This window comes from Parus major, chromosome Z, assembly GCF_001522545.3.
Source record: "Parus major isolate Abel chromosome Z, Parus_major1.1, whole genome shotgun sequence".
Lineage (NCBI taxonomy): Eukaryota > Metazoa > Chordata > Aves > Passeriformes > Paridae > Parus > Parus major.
The window spans coordinates 71,725,134-71,752,118 of NC_031799.1; the positions used below are offsets into that span (position 1 = coordinate 71,725,134).

General features: G+C 39.9%; 1 protein-coding gene across 1 annotated transcript in view; it reads right to left on the reverse strand.

The window, feature by feature from the left end:
* EDIL3 (EGF like repeats and discoidin domains 3) overlaps positions 1-26,985 on the reverse strand; it is a 233,855-nt gene that overhangs the window by 58,182 nt on the left and 148,688 nt on the right. Inside the window, exon 6 of the mRNA XM_015653032.3 lies at positions 11,881-12,062. Within this exon, the coding sequence (XP_015508518.1) occupies positions 11,881-12,062 (182 nt within the window). The remainder of the gene's footprint in view (positions 1-11,880; positions 12,063-26,985) is intronic.

The window sequence follows — 26,985 nt, forward strand, 5'->3', positions numbered from 1 at the left end:
AAAGAAAGAAAGAAAGAAAGAAAAAGAAAGAAAGAAAAAAAGAAAGAAAGAGGAAGCTGATCAGTTTTACTATTTTAACATTTACCATTTAAATTTATTTTAAGACCAATGGATTCAGACTTGACACTCAACCTCTGCTCATGGGCCTGTGCTCAGCACCAACTCAGAGGGATCTCCTCTATCCAGTGATTTCCATGGGACTTGACTCACCCAGGATATGCCAGGGATTTGGCTGCAATCTGAGAACACCCAGTGCTAAAACCTTATGGCACGAAGAACTTTCTGAAACTTGGATAAGGTTCTGTTTGACACCTGCAGGCTGTGGAATCTGCTCTGATGGCCTTTGCATGTCAATAAGGAGGATTTCTGGGTCTGGAGTGAGTGATGAACACTGAGTTGCTCAGGTAAAACTGAAATGAAGCCAACAGTCAGATACCAATACATTTAAATCTGGCTCTACAAGAGCTGGGTTAGAACAGGAACACACAGGGTGGATGGTGCAGAGTCACTGTGCTGGTGCTGAGGAAAGCACAGGGAGGGCACAGGCATGGAGTCAGCTCAGTTTATGTGAGTTCAGGGACTGTGACAAGAAGCACCACCTCAGGTCCTCTGTTGGGTACACGGTTGAATTCATCCATGTAGCCAAAACAAATCAAATAAAATCATTTGAGGCAGGTATCTCCCCATCCCGAGAGCTGGGATGGGGAGATACCTTTTAGAAACTCTTTTAGTTTAAGAAGTCCCTGAGATTCCTCCTAATCTTATTTGTTTCCACACCAAAGTCTTCCCAGCTCCATGATTACACAGAGCACTCTGATGATCACAGCAGGTTACAGAGCTGTGGCCTTTCTCCACAGGAGGGGAAAAACACAGGGTGCTGTGCTCACTGCTCTCAGCACTGATCCTGTAGGAGTGATTATCTATTAAACAATTTTCACTAATGCTTTTGCCTCCAATGACTCACACAGATCTGTTTGGGGATGCTAAATTGTTGTCTACACTGATGAAGACAAACACAATCTACGTAACCTGAGAAAAAAAATCCATATTGGAAAGGAAATAAACAAGGAAGACTTTTTCTCTAGGAGAAAGTGGTAATATGAACAAGGCACTTTTATGAGTTCCTGTTGATTGTACAGTGCACCATTTTCAGAGGTGACTCAGAAACAGTCCTACAAATCTGAATGGTGTGTGTGCAGCTCCACTGTAGCTGTGAGTTAATGTAGGAGATTGTTTTTCATGAACAAGTCCAAAGGGCTCCACAAAGCAAAGGCCATTGGTAACTTCCCAGCATGGTTTACAAACCTTAGAACCATAGGAAAAAGGAAGATTAAATTCAGAATTGTAATGTGTGAGTGTAATGGAACAGCAGGGACTGGGACTGCTCCAGTGGAAGGTGTTCATCTTCCTCTCACAATTTATGATCAAATGTTAGCATATTCAGTTTGCAGAAGCTATAAACTGGGAAAAAAAAAGATTTAAAAACCACCCATCTGCATCTGTCTTATCTACATTATTCCAGGCAGGAGAGGAGAAGAGGGATGGGAAGACAGAGTGATTTTAGGAAGGCCCCTACATGATGCTCCTGGACAGAATCCATAACCATATTCCCCTCATTTGTTATCTCACTGTTAGCAATAACTGCACTAACATTTCCTGCAGAACAGCCTTGTCTGAAGTGTTCCTCCAGAGCAAGCTTTCCAGAAATGCTCAAATGAAAGCCTACATGAAACCTTGGATCTTTGAGACCTTAAATGTAGTTTTAGGTTCATAAACAGAAACGCATTTTATGGAGAACAAAGGTGTTTACCTGTTTCAGTTATGAGATGGAATAGCATTGTCATAAATAATTCTTCATCTTTTCTAGCACAAAGTAAATATATCTTTACTGCTACTCACCATTACTCACATAAAAATGGGGTTGAATAAGAGATCAAGGTTATACTGGCATTAAAAGATTTATTACAGCAACCCTTCCCTGCTGATCTCATCAGGTTTTGAAGGATTGAAATTTAATTTTTTTTGTCTCTTCTCTTTCTTTTTTTTTCTTTTTTTTTTTTTTTTAAGGCCATAATTCTGACAAAGCTAGATAGAAAGCACCCAGAGAAACATTTTCTGATGAAAAATAGGGACATTTGCCAATGGAAATGTTTTTTAATAAAGCTGGGAAATGAACAACCTGACACAATTCCCTCAATCCTGGCAAAGTCAGTGACTCTGAAAGCTCCCTCCTGTGCTTCCTGCTCAGTCTCCAGGATTGTTTCCTCCAACCTGAGCAGGAAAAGCAGCTGTTTCACCCTGGTGCCACAGCAGCTGCAGAGCTGGGCAGGTGATGAGGAGCAGGAAGGGCACAGCAGGTCAGTCACTATTAACTTCCCCGCTGCAAAGCCTCGCTGGCACCTGCACACGAGGCGCTCATCTGTCTTGCCTGTCTGTGGCTTTTTGATACTCTCCTAATCAGCACTGTCAGCAGAGCTCCCCCAGATTTAGTTCAGGGCATTAATGCAGTCAGCACAGTGGCAGTGATGTGTGTTTTAAGCAGCACACAGCAAGGAAATGCAGTGATTTATCCACGGCAGCACCGCAGCTGTTGCTGACTGGCTGGAAGGGGGTCTGCCCCGTGGAGAAAATAAAAACAGGTTTTGTTGTAAAATATTCACATGATAGTGTAAATTTTTGTCTTGTAATAGGCTAGGAGAACAAATGTTTGTTACAGGCTTCTGTGAAAATAATGATTCCCAGTGTGACTGTGGGATTGCACCTTGAGGACAGACCAATTAAACACTCAGGTTTGTTTCTGATCCCAGCCCCTTTTGTTTCACTTATGTGGATGCAGGTCCATCCAGCAAAATATCCTCATAACTTTGCTGTTAAATCCTCTGCAAACTCACCCTCCTGCTGTTTCCCGTCTATCACACCTCAGGGCAAGAACAAAACACCTCTCAGGACTTCCCTGCACTCACCTGCATCTCAGCCTCAGACAGCCCTCTAAAAACAACTCATCACCCTTGCCATCCTCAGTGAGACTTATTCATGTACCTTCTTTAAATTAGTCATGCAGAATCAGAGATGCAAATTGGACCACTAATTTAATTTGCCTCTCTGTGAAGAGATCAGAATATGGGTTAGACCCCACTTGTATGGAAAACATAAATACAAGGATTGTTCGGCCCATGAAATGCTAATGTGGAGGAACATATGTTATGAGAATTATCAAAAAGCACCTACTTCATTTGGCTTTTGTTGAGAACTTTCAATTTATGCCTCAGAGAGTTTACATAATTAGACAGACTAAAAACTTGCTTACTCTGTTCCTTCTTATTATTAAGTCATTATTTTAGTCCCAAAGGTAGTTGTTATGAATGCCATTAACGGGATTATATGAATTATTCAAACACTGGCATGTTTAGGCTGTCATCTTAAGAAAGGGCCCATAATCAATCTCACATTGTTCAGAGGTTTGTAGCCCTGCAAAATATCATCTTATTTTCAAAGTATTGATCAAATGAGTATTAACTATCTGAAACTGAATGTTACCTAAGAAACACCAAGGTCATTTATTGCTATTATTAATTTCTTCATATGCTTTGAACTTGTGAAAACTCTTCCTGCCTTTGGAATGTTAATGGGTCTCAGGAAGAACTTCCCCATGATGTCTAGAAGACATCCTGAAGAATCAGCCTAAGAAGAGGTAAATAAAAATGCCAGTGGAAATATCTGCATGTATTTCCCCTTGTAAAACAGCTTTGATCAACAGCTCATAGTTCTAGAAGATGTGATGTCAGACTCAGGTCAAAACCACATACTTTTCTTTTTATCCTACATGAAAACCGTGTTCCTTGGGGAAAAGAAGGGAATTCAAAAAGGTGCAATATTAAAATCAGCATGAAAATACACTCAGGGAAATTTCTGGTTGTGAAATAATTTCAGATATTGAGAGGTACTTCCTTTCACACGCTTTCCATCTGTTTTTATGGCACTTTGGCAGATGCACTCTGGCAAAAATGCCAAAAAAATTATAATCTCCTCTCAAGCCCCAAAAGGACAACTGGAAAAAATTCCCCTTCTGGCTTCAGTGGGCTTTGTCTAGGTTCTACATATGTTCCCAGACCAAGAAGTCATGGAATTATAGAATCTTCAGGTTTGAAAACCTTCTTGTGAGGAAGGGCTTGGGGGTTCTGCTGGGCAATGGGTGTCCTGGGCATGAGGAAGGTCAATGGGATTTGGGGGGACATTGGGAAGAGCACTCCCAGCAAGTCAGGGAAGGGATCCTGCCCCTCTGCCCAGCCTCATGAGGACACATCTGCAGTGTAGAGCACTGTCCTGAGGAGAGGAGGGACATGGAGCTCCTGGGGCAGGTCCAGTGGAGGGGGACAAAGGTGATTCAGGGCCTGGAGCATCTCCATGACCAGAAATTCTGAGGGGGCTGGGGCTGCTCAGCCTGGAGAGGAGCCCCAGCTGAGAGGGGCCCTCAGCCCTGGCTGTCCCTGGCTGTCCCTGTTTGTCCCTGTTTGTCCCTTGGTGTCCCTGTTTGTCCCTGGCTGTCCCTGTTTGTCCCTTGGTGTCCCTGTTTGTCCCTTGGTGTCCCTGGCTGTCCTTGGGTGTCTCTTGGTGTCCCTGTTTGTCCCTGGCTGTCCCTGTTTGTCCCTTGGTGTCCCTGGCTGTCCCTGGGCACAGGGAGGGGCAGAGCAGGCCCAGGCTCTGCTCCAGGCCCAGCAATGGCACCAGAGGAATGGGACTATCTCAGAATTGCCCCTGGCACAGGAGCAGAACTTCTGCCCTGGGCAATGCCCAGCCCTGAGCAGAGAGGCTGTGGAGTTTCCTCCCTGGGGATATTCCAGAATTACCTGGACACAATCCCATGGGGTCTGGTATGGCCCTGCTGGAGCAGGGAGATGGGAGCAGGTCCCTTCTGAGCTGACACTCGCTGGGATTGTACATATTATTCCTGCATAACACACACACACACAAAAATATTAATATCCTGGCATGTAACCTTACTTTTTCTTGAACTTTGTTCCCTGAACCGTGGCTTTATTGAAATAATTTGAAACCACACTTTTGTACAAGTCAAGTCTAGCAGGATGGTAACTGTGAGTGAGGATTTTGAGCGAGTGGTTAGGAGGCAAAAATGACTCATTTGACTATCACAAAACAGCATGGCATCATCTCCCAGATTTGGATGCTGTCCTCCCCACAAGGTGACTATGATACTCACATTATTCTATTATGGACCACCACACTGGTTTTAACCTTTTTAACCTTTTACTTGCTTCTTCCCTGATGCAAGAAGCCACGTGGACACACATTTGTTCCTTTTGGTGTCACCACTCCCTAAGGTCTGATTGCTCTTAATATCAGAGTGGCAAATAGGAAAAAATAAATAAATACTAGTTGAAATGGATGGTGCTGCAGATGCAGGGAATAAAGTGTTTAAAGGTCCTGTTGCTTCAGTCCTTCAGCCACATTAGGTGGAATAATTAAGGAAAGCTGGCACGGGGCTGACACAGTATGTTATGGATGGTGTTCATAACAGCATCAAGCTCCAGTTGCCATGGGGATTCTGACTCTGAACTGAGTGCTTTAGTGCACCCAAAACCTCAGCCCAAAGTTGTTTGAGCGTGTTTGTGCGTGGGATGGAAGCAGGAGGTGTGATATGAAATGGATACCAAGATGTGGGGCACCAGGGAGTCTGTGGATGGTTACATTAAGAAATAGGCTCCCAGTCCCTTTGTTTTCTGCTCTGAGTACACAAATTACATCTTTGGCTTGTAAGCTAAATGTACAGATGCTGAGGGAGGTCTGCAGGGAGCAGACATTGATATTGAGTTCACTGAAGTCAGTGAATTTATGGCAGATTTTAGCTAGCAGAAAACCTCTTCTAATTCCTGCAGATCAAATGTCCAAAAGCATGGCATTGCTTTAATTCAACTTTCCTTATTAGTTTCTGTTCTCCACAGCTAAAGGCTTTCAGGTACTTACTGCCTCTCATCAATCTCCTCCAAGGAAATTCTTCTATGACATTGAGCCAAATTTTGAAGTATTGACAAAAAAAAAAAAATTACAAAAAAAATGCAGAACTTGAACAACTTTTTAGCATTTAACTCAGCAGGTTGAATCTTCCTATGCAGTGCACATCACCTTGCAGGATGACTCTGAGACTGCACTTCATAAAGTTCACCTGACACTGAGATGAGAGCTACATTAAGTGACATAAAACATTTAAGCTGCAGTGACAGGTATTTTTGGAAGCCTGTACACGAGTGCTCATGAATGAGGAAATGAACTTTGACAAAATGAATGGTTTCACAGATGGCAGTTTGCTTGGAGCTCTCACCAACAGATGTTTGAGTGAATGTTTTGCAAGGCCTCTGTGTATTTTGGGTTTTATCATTTCATTAGCAAATAGCTATCACCTGGTGTGTACTTGCTCTTTGTAAACTCTTGATGAGGAAGCTGTTAACTTTTTTCCTTTGCCTTTATTTTTTCTGGTTTTTTGAGGAAAAAGCCTCACACAATACTTTATGGTTTTCTGCTTGGGGATAAGAATGATGGAATTGAAGTTTTTATACGAATAGTTTTTGTGTGTGTCATGGTAGTTATGATTAGGTTTGTGAGATTCATAGTCAAAGACTTATGCCATGGGACTGAAAGTCCCAAAAAGGTGAGGCTGAGCACCAGAGGAGGGGTTGAAACCAAAATTGGTGTGAAGACACTTGTGTAAAAAATAAATTAATCTTCAATCAGAATATAAATTCTACCCAACAGCAATTGCAATATATTTAGACTTTTTTTTTTGAGAAAGCATTCTCTGTGTTTTTCAAGGGAAAAAAAAAACAACAACTAAATAAATAAATTCTGATTTCAGAGGTCAGGGAAATATTTTGCCCTGAATCTGCTGGGCTAGGTCCCTTTCCATCACAGGTCATATTTTTTCTTAAAAATCTCTGCAGCAAAAGTGTTTACACATCATTTCAAGAAATAGAGTGAGGAAATTTTCTTAAAGCTGTGCAAAGTTATTAAGAAAGTTAAATTAAAAAAGCAAAAAGTATCATTTACAACAGACACACTGAGATGTTAAATAAACCAAATGTATTTTACTTTGGACTAGAGTACTAATATATTCAAATTGCCAATTAGAAGTTGGGCATATTTTCCATCAAACTGTTGTATTTCTCATTATTATGTTTCATTTGAACTTGAGTGCATAATTTCAGAAAAAAACATCTGGGGAATAAATTTGAAAAATGATAGAATTATAGTTCTCTTTCCATATACTCTAAGTAAAAGTTGTAGCTTTTCCATTTTGAAATTATGACTTGCCATTCAAAAATTGATTCCAGAAATTTTAAAAAAAATGAAATATAGATGGAAAGGTATGAAGTCTTTGAAGAATAAACCCCAAATTAAATATCTGTGGTGATCTAGCAATAAAAGCTGGAGGGGAAAAGACTGAATAATCAGCCTGAACCAATTTTATTTCCCACTTCTTGATTTTGCAACCAAAATGAACAGTCTACCTGTTTTGTAGATTAATCCTTCAACCCTCCAACTACTCACAATAATAAAATAAATATTTGATTATTTTATTTTATTTAAAAAAGGGTTAATCATGCCAATGTCTCCAGAGAAACAGTTTATGCCATTGTAGTGAGGGATGACAAAATAGGGGTTTTATCATTCTATTTAATATTTTACATTTACACACAACAGTCTCCAGCAACAGGTCAAGTGTTCAAACACATCTCCCACACAGTTGGAATGATGCTGAGTAATTACTACATTTTCTCAAAATTCTCCAGGTGTAAGCTGTGCTCAAATCTGCTCTCTGTGGCTGTGGGTTAACACTTTGTAAAAATGATTTCCATGTCCAAAAGACCAGAAAACTGTTATAATTTGTGGATAGGGGGAAAAATTAATTGAGGAATACGATGGTTAATAGGATGAAGAAATAGAAATAGAAATAGAAATAGAAATAGAAATAGAAATAGAAATAGAAATAGAAATAGAAATAGAAANTAGAAATAGAAATAGAAATAGAAATAGAAATAGAAATAGAAATAGAAATAGAAATAGAAATAGAAATAGAAATAGAAATAGAAATAGAAATAGAATAGAAATAAAATTAAGAAATAGGATGGTTAAAACTGGGAGACCAACATGGGAGTGATGGAACTGGGAGAGGAGAAGAAGTGTAAGGGCACAGGCATGGATTCCTAGGTCAGAATTTACTAGAGAGGAGTAACTCTCACAAACTCCTGCTGGCAGTTTGTATTAGAGATTAGCTGCCATTATGATTTTGGACAGGGTAGAGGGATAACAGAAACAATAATCCTGCCCATGGCCATATCTATTCTGATTCATACTGCCTTGAAAAGAATAACTAATACAGGAATAGAAAAATACAGATGCAAGGAATGAGCAGAGATGAAGCGAAATCAGAATAAAACAAACCATTGTATTTTAAAACCATAAATGCAAAAGGACAGAAGGGAAAAGTGAAACTGCTGTTAAAAAAAAAAAAGAAAAAAAAAAGAGTTGACAAGAAAGACTCATTACTGGAAAAGTCAATGTGAGCATTTTGGTTATACTTCAGTTCCAATTAATGAAAAATAGATGTATACTATTTTTTTTTGCCATTGTGTTTGGAAACTATAAAAGTTAATACCACCAATAAAGTGGTAAGCAGCACACAGGTGTTATTTTATCACAGCCAACCTGTGAGGAGAAACAGAGGTCAGGAGAACTTTAAAAGCCAGATATGACTTACTCAGGCTTTAATTTGCTTCCAAAAACATGGTCAGTGACCCTTTAAATCACCAGCCAATTACAAGCATTGTAGTGCCATTACTAATTACATGCTGAGAGTGTAAATTTAAAATGGCAATTTCAATTTTCAGATCATTGGGAGAATGCAGGAAAATGAAATTGCATACTAATTAGTTCATGTGTATCAGACACCTGAAAGATTAGATAAAAAAAAAACCAACTTCTGCACTCATTACAAATGAGTTATAAGCAGAACACTCAAACCTTTTATTTGCCAGGCTGCATGTAAGTAAAGAAATTAAATGACAAAGAAAATTGATAATAATGGAACAAGGCAAAAATAGCTACAGGCCTGTATATAATCACACTTTGAGGGACTTTGCCTATTATACACGGCTTGCTTTAGAATTTATCTAGCATTAGAAGCTACAAGAGGGGAGCGGGCGATTGCTTCAGGTTCACTGCGCTAAATGTTAATTTGCATGTCCTAAAAATGGATTTTCTGGCTTTGTAGCTTTCCACTTAATCTCTGCCAAACACTCACGCCGTTTTTCCAGTGCCTTCCTGCGGACCAGGTGCTCCGTCACTCAGAACAGCCTGGAAAAGGCTCCACGTGCAGGCTGCTCCCAGTAGGGTCTGGGAAGGAGGTGGTGACACAACAGAGTAAAAACCCAAGTAGAGGGTGTGACATCTTTTCTCCTGTTAAACCAAAGGCAGCCAGAAATTTTGCCCGAATCTGGATTTTTTTTGTGGGTTTTGTTTTGTTTTGTTTTTTTGTACCCCTCCACAAACATTTATGGAGCATCTCCCTGGGCATTACAGAAGCTGTGCAAGAATATGACATGGGATTTCTGCTTCTTCTCCCATCAGAAACTGCTCACCCATACGAGGGTCAGTCAGTGTTTGTCTTTTAAAGCTTATTTCATGCTTGAAGGACAAGGTAGTGCTCTGATGTAAAGAACTGCTGTGCATAAGGTGTGAGTCTGTGGATGTTTCCATTTTCCCACATCTAAAAAGAGTTTCTGCAGAGTTTCTGAAAAGCACTTTTTCTTTGCAACTATCATCTCTCTAAAAAAGTTTCAGATTTTTCTGGTTCCAGATGTTTTTAAAGAAATCCTCCCAAGACCTCTGCTATGAAATTGCAAAGAATATTTTAAAATTTGCCCTGAACTGAAAAAAAGAGGGTTAAAAAAAAGCATTTGTCAGGTTTTGTGAAAATGATAGATTAAAGTTTATTTTTCAAGAAAAATGAGAAGGAAAAGAAGGGAATTCTTAAAACACATTAATTGTATGATGTAAGCTTCTCAAAAGTCCTTACACCCCACGGTGGTCAAAATTACAGAATAACCTGTAAGGAACTGGAATAACCTCCAAAACTCCAAAAGAAAGAACAAATTCTTCACACCTGATGCCATGGGCTGAGATTTTAGTCACATTTTCTCCACTGGCCCGATGTTCCTTGCAGGTGAGAGCAGAGGGAAGATTTCCCAGGGAGCAAAGTCCAAGGGAGCCTGGCAGCTGCCCCAGCAGAGCCAAAAAAAAATGTGAAATCATCAGACCATTAGATATCCCCATCCAGTTCACCTCCTCAGGAAGACATGTCTAGGGGGCCAGTGCTAAATGATTTTGAAATCTTTCTCCAGCTCATTTAGTGAAGCCCACGCTCTAACACAGACCAAAAGCTGACATTTCCATTATCCATTAAAGTTACATTAGCTTTCTACTCCCATGGAAGTAATTCTGCTCAGGTCCCACTGTGTGATCCTTTCCAGTGCTTTTCAATGTATAAATTTTACAGACTTTCCTAACCCCCCTGATCTTTATGGAGGAAAACTGACTTACGACACGTTGAAGGGCCTTTGTGTTTTCACTCTGCAATAAATAACAAACAGTAGCACCAGTTTTCGTTTTTCAGAGCTGACAAAATGCAGCACTCCCACTGCACCAGTTTCAGAAAACTTCATCAAACTGTGCTTTGTGTCTGCTCTCCACACAAGAGAAATGAGCAGGTAATTCTGTATACTTCCCCACCCCCAGATATTTAGGAGCCTCTCAGAAGGATAAAAAATGGTACTCAGGGAAAAAACATTGATTATGAGAAAATGTAAATGTCATGTACACCAAGGTAGCCTCAAAAAGAATGTGTCTGACATAGCTGAGGGCATTATGGGCAGTTCAACTTCATGCTGGAAGACAAAATGCCCAAACACTAAATGTTTTGCTAAATCCTGCAGTGGGTTCCCTGGAAGAGAAGCACCCTCCTCACACTGCTGATCAGTGCAGGAAGTTTTCCCATATGTATCTAACTCACTAACCTTTATTAACCACAGCTAAAAATGCCAAAGCTTTGCCCAACTCATATATCATGGAAACACCATCCAAGCAAGGAGCTTCAGCAACCACTAGGTAATTACCTTCATCAAAACACTGCTGCAGGATTTCATACTCACTGCTTTTGCTGAAGTTGGTTTTTGGGCTTTTGAAATCCACTTCACAGTGAGGCCATTGCTGTTTGAATCACTCTAGCAATAACACCCTCGAGTAGGATGAGAAAGGGGTGAGAAAACGTGTGCTTTCAGCCCCATGGATGTGTCTGAACTAACAGCTGCTTCCACCTTCATTAAAACAGTTCATGTTACTTCCAGTAGTACTTAACCTGTGTGCCCAGAGCAGCTCAGCAAAGAGGACCAGCTCTTCCAGCATGCTCTGGCACTGCCAAAACCACACTTCAAGCACCTTTAGCATGTGTCATGGTATCTCCACCAAGAGATAATGCTGTGATATGCCTCTAAGGACCTGACCACCAAATGCAACATATGTGGAAAACAGTTTCTTTGAAAGGAGCCTGTAGAAAATCTGCTTCCACGGTTTACAGCCACAATGGAACATATGCACACGGGTTTTTAGACTAAAAAAAAAATGGCCTGTGCATTTGTAAAGTCAAGATTATCACTGTTTTGCAACTAAATAGTCCCTTTTAGCCTCGGCCATGTCTCTGACAGTGAATAAGAATCTAGCTGTTCGTTAACCACTTGTCTCCATCAGTTTCTTAAGTGACACTGGCAATTGAATCAGGGATATTTTTTTTTTCTCCTCAGCTCCATCTGTTACCTGAATCCATGGCCATCTGTCATTTTCTGCTGCAGTCCAGGCATTCACAAGACCCTTCTTATTAAGCCGTGCATAGTATGGGTACCACTTCTGGAGTCCAAAAAGAGCTCGGTGAGTGGATGATGCCGTGATTTGTTGGTTTGACACAATCCCTCCTTCTATGCCTAGTGGGCCAGAGCACCCTGCAAACGGGAACAGAAAAAAAAATAAATAAAAAAAATGATTAAACTGAAATGATCCACTGTTCTGAGCCCCAGGTCACTGTAATTACAATAGCATACAAATAGATCCAAAATGTCATGGCAAATGCAGCTTAGAAGAAATTTAAAGTACTTGACTATATCACCTTTCTGTAGAAATTAAAAAAAAAACAACCCAAACCAGAAGCTTTGCTTGCAAATAATTCTTCCCATAATAAAATTAATGAAATGGATTAAACTTTCAATTTCTTTCAGCTTGTTCTAGCTAAAGATTTATGAGTTTGGGTTGTATGGACACAAGGAAAGAAAAAATTCTCAGATTCAAATATTGAAATGATTGTTAAAAGTAAATTTAAAATTCTGTAACTACTGCAAAGTTCCATATTGTTGCTCTTGCCTCAAAGTTCATCATTTAACCAATCTGCTAAAAATGGTTATTGCAGTTATCTCTAGAAATGTGACAATAGACATAAGTTATCATTCAGTTACATTAAAAATGTTTAAAGCTTTATCCATTTAATCAGCAAGCCTCAAAGTATGTATTTAACTGAAATGCTCTAGTGTTCATAATTTTATGTATGGTATTCATCATTAATTCATTCACCAGAAATACTTGTAGACCTAATAGGTTTTTTTTAAAAATCAAGATATTTCTACATATATTGTTTTTTGAAACCACTCCATTTGGGCACAGGAAAAAAGCATTCAGCTATTGTGAGCAATCCGAACTGAGAAAATGATGAAAATTCATTATATACAAACAATTGGTGGTTTATCTACTATTCAACACACGATGGAGTATCTGAGATTTTCCTTCCCTCATTTCTGATGCAGAATCTGGAGAGAAGGTAATCACAGGAATTACTCTGGCAGCCAGTGTTACTCTGTTGCCCAAAAGATCTTGTGCTTTGCAGGTCAGCTGCACTTTGGCAATTTTGAACACCACAGGACAGATGTTTACTTACATTTCAGGTTTTCCCAGAAACCTGGCAGTGTTTCACCTCAAGCAGTACCCAAAAATGAACTCTGAAATCGTACTGTTATGAAACCCTTGCGCCAGGCGGGCAGAAAGTCACAAATAATTTAATTCCTCGTTAATTTAAAGGCACAGAGAAGAAAAAGTGACCAATGCAATTTGCTCCTCTCAGCTAGGAGACGGCACAGGGGAGCACCGTCCCCAGGCGTGGGGTGTCACTGATGATGGAGACAAAGATAAACTGAACTGAAGTTTCATGTTGATTGTGGTGATGGGCAAACACATGCTCGTGGTCTGAAAAGACAAAGCAAAGCTCCCATGCAGGTGGGGCTTCAGGGAGAGTTCCTCCTTCAAAACCTGCCCAAAACTTCCAGGAGATGCGCAAAAGGAATCCTGGCCCCGCTCCAATTAACAACCAACATGCACCACGGAATGATTTCCCACAGGTTCTTACCAGCCTGCAAAGCTCAGCTAGAACTTAAACTCCTCATGGTACTTCTCTTCATCAGCCAAAAATAAAAGCTTTGCCCTCAGCTCTTGACTAATAACTGCACAAAACACGACGAAACGTGGCTCTCTCCTGTTACTGTGCCAGGCACGAGGCAGCGCCAGAAGAAAACAAACTCTCTGTCACCAGGATGGGCAGGCACAATGCAGAACACACTCAGAAAATCCATGTATGCTGGGAAAGTGTCATTCCTCATTGTGTTTTCATCAAGCATTACTTGAGGATTGAAAGGCCTATTCAAACCTTAGCCGATCCTGAACTATTTTCATCGAAGCAGAATGAAATCTTTGGGTGTGTAAACTGCTGCATCTGCTTGCAAGACAGAGGGAAATGACTCTTCTCTCCTAAGAGAAGTGCATGTTTTTAAAAGTTTCTTATAGCTAATTATTAAAAAAAATAAATATCTGTGCTGTTCCATAATGGAAAAGAAGGTTCACACAGAAGTGTCTGTGTTCATGGGTAACTCAACAACACACCCATACCTACAGGACACATGCATGGAATAAATTAACCATCTTTAAGAGCTGCAGTCATAGAATGGTAACTATTTAAAAATAGAGATGTGAGAAAGCAGGTTTTCCAAGAGGACCTTAAATAGGAGGCATGCTGGAGCCCTGTTAATATTTGCCATGTCTGTTAGTACATCTCGTGTCTGAGATGCATTAAATGCTATTTGAAATATGTGTGAAATCCTGACAAGAAAAAGTTGAATTTTCCTTTATAACTTGAAGGCAATTTCCTTTCTAGGTTTAATTACCAAGCACAGCACTTAACTCTGTATTTTCAGCTATGACCATACACGCTCAGCAGTGTTTATCTTCCTTAGCTTTAGGAGGATTATTCCTGAAATCCAGAGAAAATCGCTACCTTGAGGGAACAGGTGCTTTATTGTACAAGCTCCTTATTTTCTTTGCAGTTCCAGTCATGGTTTTGTCACATTTGTCAGTTTTTCAATCTGAGCTAAACAAAAAATTTACCACTCCTAAAAGTTAAAATTACCGCATTAAAGATACTTTCTACTTTGGTGTTCAGTTCAGACATAATGACATGAGATGTGTGGAAAGCATGAGACTGGATAATAGTTTCTAAACAATTTTATATTTCTTAAATTATCAGAACATTCTCCTATTTATTTATTTATTTTTTATTTATTGAGCAAGAAAGATTTGAGCAGAAGTTTCATTAGGATACTGTCAGTGAGGTCCTTCCACTGTTAAATCTGCCCTTTTACTCACCCTTTATGTATTTATTTTAATCAGACATCATTTTCTACAAGAAAACCTTTCAATTCACTTTCTTTTATCAGTTAGAAACAATTACTGAACATATTTTGGACAGTCAAATACCACAGCAAATGGACTTTCCTTAGCCATATGCTCATTAATTTCTTCCAAAACACTCCACTAGATTAGCAAGTCACTCTTCCCTCTTCTAAAAACTCTAATGGGGCTATAACTCTCTGAATTCACATGAAATTTGTTTTTCCTGAAAACTCCCAGCTGAATGACCCATCTCTGGTTCCACTAAATGTGGTTTATCACTAAAAGACTGGTTACAGGCCATCTCCTGAATACAATATTAAGTTTCAGACACAAAACCCACTTTTCTTCAAGTTATCAATTACTTCTTTAGGTGTTTAACAGCTGTGATAAACTACTGACTACTAACAATGAAAACAGGCAACAAGAGCTTTTTCAGTTTGTTTTTTTTAAAAAAAGCTGAGATGCATATTTTGCAGAACAAGTGCAAGATGTATATTATTTTATTGCTATACCTCTGCTTCTATTAAATCCATGGTCTTTAAACAGAAATCATGACAGCTTGGGAAATAATAATAATAATAATAATATCACAACAGTGATTGCGTACAATTCATGCTGGTCAATGTTAGCCATTGAATTCAAAAAAGGTATTTTTATTTGTTGAGGCAGACACATTGGGGTATAACGATACACTTGATGCAAAGAAGTAAAGAAAAAATTAAACAGCAATTAAGCTGCCTGACATGAAACAGATTTTCAAGGCAGATTTTGTCATCTGGAGGTGTTATTTCAGGGTCATTAAAAAGCAAGATAATAAGGCAAGTAATATTGGTGACAATTATGGGTATGCACTAAATAAAACTCATTGAATATTTCTCCTTTTCTCACCAAACACAAACCTATGCCCACAAAATCTCGCTATCCATGAAAATAACAATACCAGGGTGTACCAAAAACTATGTGAATGGATCCAGAAAAGGGTGGGAAAAGTCAGTAGCAGAGGAAAAGTGAATTTGTCAGTTCTCCTGAGAGTCCCCACCATGTGAAGTCAGCAGAGCTATAAACCTGCCTTGAAGGCTTCTTTTACATCCTTAATTAGATCTAGAAACATTATGCACCATTTTACACCACAAACCAATTGGTTTTTAGTTCAGATTTCCCTTGTAGACAAAGAGTATGGGAATCAAACAGCTCCCCAGAAAGGAGATGAGTTCTGTGCTTCCACCCTTATCACTGGCAACAGCAAATCCCTCCAGCTGAACAATTTCGGAGAAAAACAAAGTAAATGACAGTTAGCTTACTTGATACCTCCTCAGAAGAACATTAAAACAGGGAAATAAGTAGCTGATTCCTGTCCTTTACAGCAAAAAGACAAACTAATTTAAGATGAAGAGTTACTACAGCAAGAGATAATAAGCAGAAAGCACTGGGTAAAACATGTTACTTGAGCATATTTATTTTTTTTTTTACATTTTATTTTTCTTTTTTACATTTATGTCAGTCCACAAATTAAGAAAAACACCCAAACGGTTTAAAAATTGCTTGAAAATGTGAGGATTATTCCTCTGCAACTAGAAGGAAAAGGTTTTCTGTTATTAATGATGAAACATGCTGGATTTTTTCAGCATGAGTATATAACTCTTATTTCCTCCGTTGGTCTGCCTCTAGCTAACGTCATCCAAATATCATCCAAACAAACAGATGCAAAATTGAGAAAACAAATCAGCTTTAGACATCTGCAATCCTTTCTTCCTCCCAGCATCTCATTTTCTGGAATGAGATTACCCTGGCTGTGTTTAGGAGAGGGCCTGGCAGTGGTGCTGAACACAAACCCTGAAAATGGGATTACAGATGACCTCTGGTCCTGCTGCTCCCCACCATCTAGCCCAGGCTCCAGTTTCTTCTTATTCCTCCTGACACACAAATACCCTTGCCCAGTTTGTTCTGCCAGGGGCAACTCTTAGATAACAGCAAGTCTGATTTCCAGGAGCTTGTTAGATGGGTATTTGAGAGTCTGTCACCAAAGTGCCCAGTGATGTTTTTGCAGGGCTTGGATTTTCACAACCACTTCATGATAACACCAAAATCTCCTTTATAAATGCTACCCAAAGCACTTTTGCAGAGAGGTGGTTGGAGACACAGCTTTCCTTCCCTCTTGGGGTGTCTGTGGACCCTCTTATGGTTTCAGTGATGTGACAGCCCTCAAATGCCAACTTTACCACTGGGCAGTGGGGACCGATATTGCATTAATTAATGTTGGTGCTTGCATAGATTACACACATGCAATCTAAGCTTCTGCCTATTTCTTCTTGTTCTTTAGCACAGAGGTTTCCACTCCCAGCCTATGAGCAGTTTTCCATGCTGCATTCCCCAGACTGGGATTCACATCTCTCTGATACATAAAACAAATTTTACTTCCAGCATAGCACAGGAGCATATGGAGACAGCAGTGAAAGCAGATTATGTCTTTTTCTGTATAATGTTGTGATTGAAATGGAGGGTGATTATTCAGGACTGGTTTGCTTAGTTCTAGTCTGGTAATTCCTCCATTCTGCTCCTCGAGTAGGATGGATAGGATTGCAAATTTCACATCAAAACCCATTTATTCATAGATTAATGCTGGGGAACTGCAACATAGAAAAAATTGAAGGGACCTATACAAGAGGAGTAAAATTAAAGGAAGACTTCTGATTTAGGAAGATCCTTAAACTGAAGACTCCTTGAAGCTGGGACAATACATTGGGACAATCATTTCTTGGTGTTTTTCCCTTGTCTTACACTCACTCATCAATAATTAACTTCTGATCACTTCAGCCCATGGATTGTCACCAGACCAAGCATTGTTACTATTGTGCTCAAAACCAAGGGTGCATCTAAAATCTCACATCTGAAAAGCTGCAATCAGATTTTTTTTGGTAATATTTTTTAAAATATTTTTTTAGTATTTCTCCATGAGGTGGTTGTGTTTGTGTTGAACCCCATCACATTAAAAGTACTGACATCATCCCTTGGCATGTTCAAAGTGATTTTAACAGAACTGGGCTGTGAAGGATTCCAGAATGAAGATTTGTGTATCCCTCACTGAGAAAACCGTAGGATCAAACTGTCTGGAAAAGTTTCTATCCAAAGAAATGCCCAACTACATTGTGGCAACAAATTGTTTCCTGAATCTCTTTTTTTTGTTTTCTAAAGCTCTGGCAGTGAACATTCAACAACCCCACTTGGCATTTGGTTAACACAACTTGGATCTTTCTTATTCCAGATTTTGTTGGGTCCTGATTCTATGAATGTGGATGAAGATGTTCTCTTCTTTGAACAGCACACCTGTTCTTTCCATACTGGACAGCTGGAGGTACAACCCAAACTCCACAGCACACACCCTGCGTGCCAAAAGATGACTCAATGAGGATTTGAAAGAACTTTAGAATAAAAAGAGGATGTATCATCTTTGGAAGGAGGGTCAGGTCTCTCAGAAAGTATTTAAGTATTTTCCTACATTGCTAGGGCATGTAGGAGAAAAAGTTAGGGAGGCCAAAGCTCAGTTTGAGCTTAAATTGGCAACTTTTGTAAAGGATAATAAAAAATGGTTTTACAAATATATTGATGGTAAAAGGAAGGGTAAGACCAAATTTTGTTCTCTCTTGGATGTTAGTAACTACAGAAGAGGAGAAGACAGAGATGTTTAACACTTTCTTTTCCTCAGTCTTTAGTGGAAAGTGGCTTGTCCTCAGGTCAGCTGTCCTCCTGGTTGGTAGATGGTGGCAGGGAGCAGAACAGCCCCCTGTTATCCAGGAGGAGGCAGTCAGAGAACTGCTGAGACACTTGGATATTCATAAATCTATGGGATCCATCCCAGGGTGATGAGGGAGCTGGCAGATGGGCTTGGGAAGCTGCTCTCCATCATTTACCAGCAGTCCTGGCTCACTGCTGAGGCTCCAGATGACTGGAAACTGGCCAATGTGACAGCCATTCACAAAAAGGGTGGGAAGGAGGATCCTGGTGATTATAGGCCAGTCAGCCTGACCTCAGTACCTGATAAGGTGATGGAGCAGTTTATCCTGAATATCATCACACAGCACTTACAGGATGGCCAGGGTATCAGACCCAGCCAGTGGAGACCCTCAGGGGTCTGTGCTGGGCCCAAGGATTTTATTGATGACACAGATGAGGGAATTGAGTCTTGTAATAGTAAATTTGCAGATGACACTCAGCTGGGAGCGTGTGTCCATCTGTTAAGGTAGGAGGGCTCTGCAGAGAGATCTGGAATGACTGGATGGGTGGGCAAGTCCAGAGGGATGAGGTTTAATAAATCCAAGTGGCAAATCCTGCACTTTGGCCACAATAACCCTCTGCAGTGCTACAGGTGTGGCTGGACAGTGCCAGGCAGAAAGGGACCTGGGGGTGCTGGTGACAGCAGCTGGACACGAGCCAGCAGAGTTCCCCTGGTGGCCAAGAAGGCCAATGGCCCCTGGCCTGGATCAGGAATGGTGTGGCCAGCAGGAGCAGAGGGGTCATTCTCCTCCTGTGCTTGGGACTGCTGAGGCCACACCTGGAATTATGTGTCCAGTCCTGGTCCCTCAGTTTGGGAAGGACACTGAGACACTTGAGTGCATCCAGAGGAGGCAACAAGGCTGGTGAGGGGCTGGGAACACAAACCCTGTGAGGAACCACTGAGGGAGCTGGGGGTGTTTAGCCTGGAGAAAAGGAGGCTTGGGGGTGACCTGATCACTCTCCAAAACTCCCTGAAAGGAGGTTTCAGTCAGGTGGGGTCGGTCTCTTTCTCCAGGCAGCACTGACACAGCCTCAAGCTGTGCCATGGAAATACAGTCTGGATGTTAGGAAAAAGTTTTTTCCTAAAAAAAAGGGTGATAAAGAACTGGGATGGTCTGCCTGGAGAGGTGGTGGAGTCACCATCCCTGGATGTGTTAAAAAAACACTGGATGTGGCATTCAGTGCCATGGTTTAATTGAGGTGTTAGGGCTGGGTTGGACTTGATCATCTTGCAGCTCTCTTCCAACCCAGTGATTCTATGATTCTGAGTTCTTACCACTTATTTAACTTATAGCATTTAACAATGCACTGACAGAATGAGTTTTATTTTATTTTGTTCTCATGCAGCAAATCTGTATCTTTGGGGGAAAAAAAAAATGTATTGCAGTAAGGCCTTTAGTCTCTCAAATACTGTTGGGCTCTCATGTAGAAATACATTAATCTTCATGTGAAAAATGATTTTTACCTTTCAGACTGACACTGTGAAAAATAACATTTCTGCCATGTCTGAGTGTTGACATTAACCATCGACATAACTCACAGCCACTTAAATACCACTAAAATTAATTCGAATAAAATAAATGATGGTTCAACACGAAAAAATAAAACAACAAACCATCCTCCCAAGAATTAAACTACATTCATATTATAGAAGGCAAAATCAAAATCATAGCAACTTTCAAGTAAAATAACTGTCATGCTTACACACATATGAGAAGACAGACAAGAAGCCTAGCTGCCACATAACAGTAATTCATTATTACTGTTTTTAACTTAGGGTGCAATGACATGAAAAATACATGGCTCTGAGTTCTTTTTACCAATCCCAACATCTCTTGTTGGGACTGTACTGGGGCAGATGTGGGTGGAGGAGATCTGTGTTGTGGTGGATCTCTTAGTTAATGTCCTGGGGTGACTTTATGGTGCTTTTATCTGCTCTAGTAGAAGAACTAGATAAGTAAGAACTAAAGAAGAACAGTGTCATGGGGTAGTTTTACCTTTAAAGCAAAGCTGAGGAAAGAGGGGAAGTTAGAAGTACTGATGGCTGATGGGAGTTCTTCCTCCTGACCAATTATCAGTCATTTCCAAGAATTGACAGCAGTTTAGGCCATTGAAAAGTGGGATCAACTTGTGAACCCTACCTTAAAGTGTAAAACCAGAAGTCTCGGAGTTCTCTTTGTTTTCCTGGCGGTGAAAGGTAGCAGAGCCTCGGCCTCTCGCTCTCTGCCCGTCCATGCGGCCGGGCGGGGGCCGGGCTAGGCCTGCTGCATCTCCCGGCTGGGAGATGGGGCCTGCGGGGGGCTTGTCCCGAGCCCTGTCTGGGCCGGGCCGGTTCCTGGCTTGGCTGCAGGTTTTGCCGTGATGGAATTCACCAGAAACTGCCGAGTGAAGAAGGAGAGGGGCTCTGAGCCTGCAGCAAGCAGAGACGGTGACCACACTCTCCAGAGCAGCCATGAGGAACTTTCCATCACAGACGGCTCCAGTTCCTGCACCAGCCGAGGCCACAGAACTACCTACAACAGCCTGGGCAAGATTTTAACTCTTTCATTACCCAGATGAGACTTGCGGATTAATTTTTTTATCCAGGGAGAGAAAAGGAGAATGATCAACATGAAAAGAGACTTTATAAACTACCAGTGACAAGAAAGAAAAGAAACTTCAAGAAAGGTAGAGAATTAAGAAGATGCTTTAATTTAGCTGAAATGTCTTTCTGTTAAACTATGGAGATGGACAATGAAGTCCTAGGAAAAACTCCTTTAATTCATGATAAGTATGTAGGGAGGAATAAAGTATTCAAAGTGTAAACTTGAGTAATTATGGTATAGTGAAGTGCTGGGAGATTTGAAGCCTTGAAAGGCAATGAGAAAACTGTTGTCTAGTGAAGCTCACAGAAACAGATGAAGAAGACTTTTTTTTTTTTTTTTCCTTTGAATACTCATCCTTAAAAATGCTATCCCTCGACTCATGACCCATACACATCTCAGAGTGATGTGAAAATGGGAGGGGTGGGCTCTGATAACAGCAGCTCTGAGCAGCTGATATCAGGGCAATGGAAAACTATAACAAAAATAGTTTTCGTGTGAGAAACTCCATAAATTAACAGGAAGAAACTTCTGTTTCTCTACAAAGACAGGTGAAAAGACTGTAGCAAGAATTGGGACTGTTTTAACCACCAAAGTTCCAAAGTTTTTGTCTCTGTTGTCATGTGAACGAGAGAATAGTAAATAGATAAGGGATGAAAAGGTTTTTCTAGAAGTTTACTCTGGTGTTCTTATTCTTATTGTTTGTCAATAAACTTTCTTTATTCCTTTTAAGTTTTATGCCTGTTTTGCCCTTATTCTAATCCATATCTCACAGCAAAAAATAAGTAATTTTCTTAGTTATTAGTTTTAAACCACGACAAACAGTTACTGTAATCTGTTCTACTTTATTTCTAGCTGTTGCAAATGGTTGCAGCAAAGGCTTCAAGCCAATTAGCAATTTAAGCATAACTTAGGCATTTACAAACCAGGCTGCATTTAAAAATAATCTTTATTTGCTGCTGCTGGCCCCTGCACAATCCATGCATTTCTCCTCTTCTCAGGCAGCGATAGAAATATTTCTTTTAACAATACAAGAAAACTCAACAGCTTTCCAGCTTTTTTTCTTAGGAAATTTGCTAATTAGACACTGGTCTGACAACTACAGACAACTTCTTTCACAGTTTCTTGGCTTCATATTTACATTCATATATCTTTAGTGGCATGTGGGTTTCTTTATGTTTTTGTTTATGGAGTGTGCAGCACAAACAAAACCCTGCCTGTGGGCTAATTGCATTATATTGCAGTGTATCTTCTATTATTCTTAAATTCACTTCAAAGGAACTTCCTTTTTTTTTTCCTTTTTTTTTTTTTTTGTCACAATGCAATATTTCTACTAGAAAAGTTAATAATTTTAACCTGAAGTAGATAACCAACAACAACAATTGCCAATTTGAAGGCAGCTCATGACATATTTATATACATGTTTAGTAATTGAGCCTTAAATCTGCCTGTTCCAAAAAGCAACTTTGGAAAGAACCAAAAAACCAACCCAAACCCAAAGGTTCTCCTGCAAGTGAAACTGCAATGACAAGATAGAGTCACACTGAAAGACAATCTGTGTTTTTCTAGCAGGTCTACAATAGCAATCAGTGGGATCCCAGAACCAGGGTAATTAGCATTCCTGCCAGCTGGCCTGACAATGAGCATGTTCATTTGCCAGGAGAGGAGAGTGTGCTTTTCAAGAAGCAATTCTTATTTTGCTGCTGCCTGGGGATGTTCTTTCTGCCTTTTGTGGTTTTGGCATTGTTTTTACTCCCCCCTCCAGAAGAACAGCAACTGCTCCTAGAAGTGACAGCATTGCTTGTTACAAGATGTGTTCATTGAAATTGTTATAAGAGGAATCCATTGGAATTGTTTAAAAAACTACATTTTGGCACTCATATGAATTCTGAATTACAATGGGGTTCATGTTCTTCAGAAAGTAGTAAAAGAATGGGAATATCCTACAATATACTGCTGAAGTGATATGCTAAATATGAGCTATATTCACTGTACTGGACACAAACTGCATGCAAACGACAGTAATTTAAATCTGGCTACACAGAAACAACCCTTCTTATGGTCTCTAAGCTGTTTCCATCTTCTTCTATAACCCATCCAACATCTTAATAACTGGAAATTCAGATATCTTCATTTAAATCTTGTTCCTGGAAGCCATTTGGTGTAGATATAACCTTATATTCATGTAAAGCAGCTTTAAGGATCAGGGCTTGAAGCCCTGTTAAAAAGACAGAATTAATTTAAAGGTCGTGCACTTTTATTAGGGTGGGGAAAAAAAAATCAGAATGAAGATTCAGAAAATGCTGGTTTTATATATAAGCAGTAGAAGAATTCTTTTTATTAGTATAGCAGTGCAGTAAAAGGACATTTTACTTGTGATTCTGTGGTGTATTTTAAGCATAAATATCTACATCCAGATTTTCTGAATATCCCCTATTTTTCTTTTATGTCCTTATTTTCCCTTATCAACATCTATTTAACCATAAAAAGGGCATTATTCTGAATTGTTTAGAAAAATATCTATCCAAACAAAGCAAATGTAAGGAATGCAAATCATAACCCAGCTTCAGTCATCTGAAAATTCTATGTCTACCCCAGACTAGATGCTCAGGCTCTGTTTGTCTGTGGGAGGAAACAGGCAACCCTAAACCACAATTTCCGTCATTTCATCATCTATAAAGAAAGCATTCAAGATAGATGTAATTAGCTTTTCTGTGTCTACTGACCAAAAACAAACCTAGAGCACTATTTCAACTTAGTGCATAGGTTTAGGAGGATGAAATTAAGTGAAATGAATGCAATGAATTTTAAAACCACTGGAAAGACATTGCTTTAAAAATACATGTTGATCTGGTTTTCTGCAAAGCTAGAGGTAACTGGGCAGTTAACATGCCTAGGCTTTACAGAAAAAGGTCTTTGAAAAATGAATGTTGAGGAGGATATAAACATAATAAAAAAATTAATAATAATAATAAAAAATCCAACATTCCAGCTTTTGGTTTTCCTGTTGACAAAGATCATCAAAAAAAGGTTGATGTGATTTTGGAGCTGGCAGGGATGGAGCATCTGACCTGCAAGGAGACACTGACAGAGGTGGAAGTGCCCAGCCTGAAGAGGGAAGGCTCAGGGGGATCTTATCCATGTGTAAAAATGTCTTATGGGAAGGGGTGAACACTGAGGGGTCAGCCCATTAACAGGACAAGAGGCAATGGGAACAAGTTTTAAAATGGGGAAATGCCATTTGAACGCAGGAAAAGAGGGTTGGTTTTACATTTTAGGTGTGTATGACTTTAGTTTGAGGGGTTTTTTTTGTTGCTTGCTTGTTTGCTTGTGGAGTTTTTTAGTCTTGTGGTTCTGGTAATGTTGTTGGGTTGTTTTTTTTTTCCCTGTTTTCCTTTTGGTAGGTCTTTCTTGGTAGTGTTTGGGGGTTTTTAACATGGGAATGGTCAAACACTGCACCAAAAAACTGTACAGGAAGCTGTGGAGATCCATCTTTGGAGACCTGAGTGGACACAGGTGTGGGCAGCTGGCTCAAGATGTCCCTGCTCAAGGAGGGTGGCTGCAGTAGCTGGCCCTGCCAATCTCCTCCTTTCTGAGATGTTCAAATTGTTGCAGCTCCAGTTCTTTTCAAATCAGTGCTGACAGAGAGAAAAATCCTGGCATCAAACCAGCCCAGAGGATTCCTTCCCAAGCAGGAATAATCTGACATTGTTCTCTTGATTTTGGAACAACATCTTCTTTTATTCAAAATGGGTGAAGATTTGTCCCTGAAGTTCTTGACTTTATCTAGTACTATACAATTTTACATGAAACAATAATACATAGTTTGTTCATGAACCCTTTTTCTCCCCTGGGAGCCAGTCATAGGCAGATTATATATATGTCTATAAATATATATATACACATATCTTGTGTACAGTTTTATTATGTGCTCGCTGTTCCAATTTTTTAAAATAAATTTAGATATGAAAGTATTTCAGTTCCAACCATTCCCAGGCTCCTAGAGTGACAGCTGACAAACAAAAATACTGTGCTCTTTTCCAAACCATCTTTTTCCTGGTAGCTGTATGGATAATCAGCATATTTTTAAAAAGTAGAAGTTCTAATTTTAGGAGTTACATTCTTCATTTCAAGGAGAAGGTAGAGGGCCAAGGAGACTTTCCATTTTACCAGAAGCTGCTGCCTTTGCAAGTGTGTGCAGACCATATGTGTGAGCTCACACCACGGCAGACTGAAGAGGAGCTAAAATCTGAAGATATTTGAAGCACTGGCTTGGCTTGGTACATTCAGTTTGACTTCAGTCCTTCTTGCACTGAGCACACACACTGTGTGAAGGACAGTCATCCATCCCAGCTCATTATCCCATTAATTGTTTCATGGCTGGGCTGCAGTGCTCCAGCAGCATTCATTTCAGTGTGCCAGTGCAGGTATGTTCCTAAATACTCCTTTTTTTGAAATGCATTTTCCTTTTTAGATATATATATTTTTAAAATATTATTTGTTTTTAGGCACATTCTTACTGCCATCTCATCTGCTCTTGAGTTCATGACAGGTTATTTTTCTTACCCCACCAGAAGCTATTGTTTCTTTATGCCTCCTCTCAAAACACCACTTTTAAATACAAGCAAAGCCTAAACCCACCCAAACAGAGACAGGTTTTCACTCAGAATTAATTCCAGGTTGTGCAAGACCTGTGCATGGAACACTAACTCTTAAAATTTTAAAACTCTGCAGATCTCTAAAGTGAATTTTAAATCACCGTTGCCCAATGGAGATGGTATAATGCACATTATACCACAGTCACATGAGCTATAAACCTGATTCAGCTAATCAGACCATTACCAGTAACTAAAAAATCTCTGGTTTCAGCATTTTGGTGCTGCTTTGGGCTTGGGAATTCAGGGTCTCATTTTATGGGCTGGTGTTTGGAGAATCCTCGTGACCCCAGCACAGCCCAGCTCTGCACGTTTTAGCCGCCGGGCATTTCAATCATTCTGAAGCTTGATCAAACTGTTTGCTCAGTCCTGGTAGCTCAACTCTTTTTTCATTCCACAATTCGATGTCCTGATCTGAGAGATATTGAGCAGCAGTGTTGTAACGACTCGCGCTAATTGCTGTTCTGAGGACTCATCCTACGGGCACGACCAAATCGATGTTTTCATTCCCATTGAAGAAATTTAATCAGCATTTCCACTGGGACAAGGCAGCAAGCAGATCATGTGTTCCTCTTTCTAGTCAATCACAATGCAAATGAAATAGCAAAATAGAATTTACAAATACCTCCCCCTTTTTTTTTCCCTTCTTTTTTCACTTCAGTAGACTTGGAGAACACACAGTGATTATGTCAGATTTTTTTTGTCTATGATTTGATAAGAAGTCACAGGCTTTGTAACGTCAAGGTGACTCCTAACTACACAATGAAACATCACATTTCCACACTCCTGGATGTGGTAATTCTACAAAGCTATTCACCTCTGAAATCTGATTAACAGAAGACATTTATGTCCGTAAGCAAGCTCCACAGATTTAAAACAAAACAAAACGGATTTCCTTGACCTATTAACATTTTAATTATTATTACTCTGATTTCTGAAGTGTGACTCCCTAGGATGTGAGCAGACAGTGTGGCACTGCAGCACTGAGGTGCAGGGTATGATTAACCTTGTTTCATGCCTTCACATAAAATAATGCACGTCAAAGGCAACATCTTCACCAATTTGCATCGGCAGCAGCTAACGAGCACACAGACCCTTTCAGACAAGCAAAACTTTTCAAAGGATGCTGTGTTGAGCTTCAGGTCCGCAGG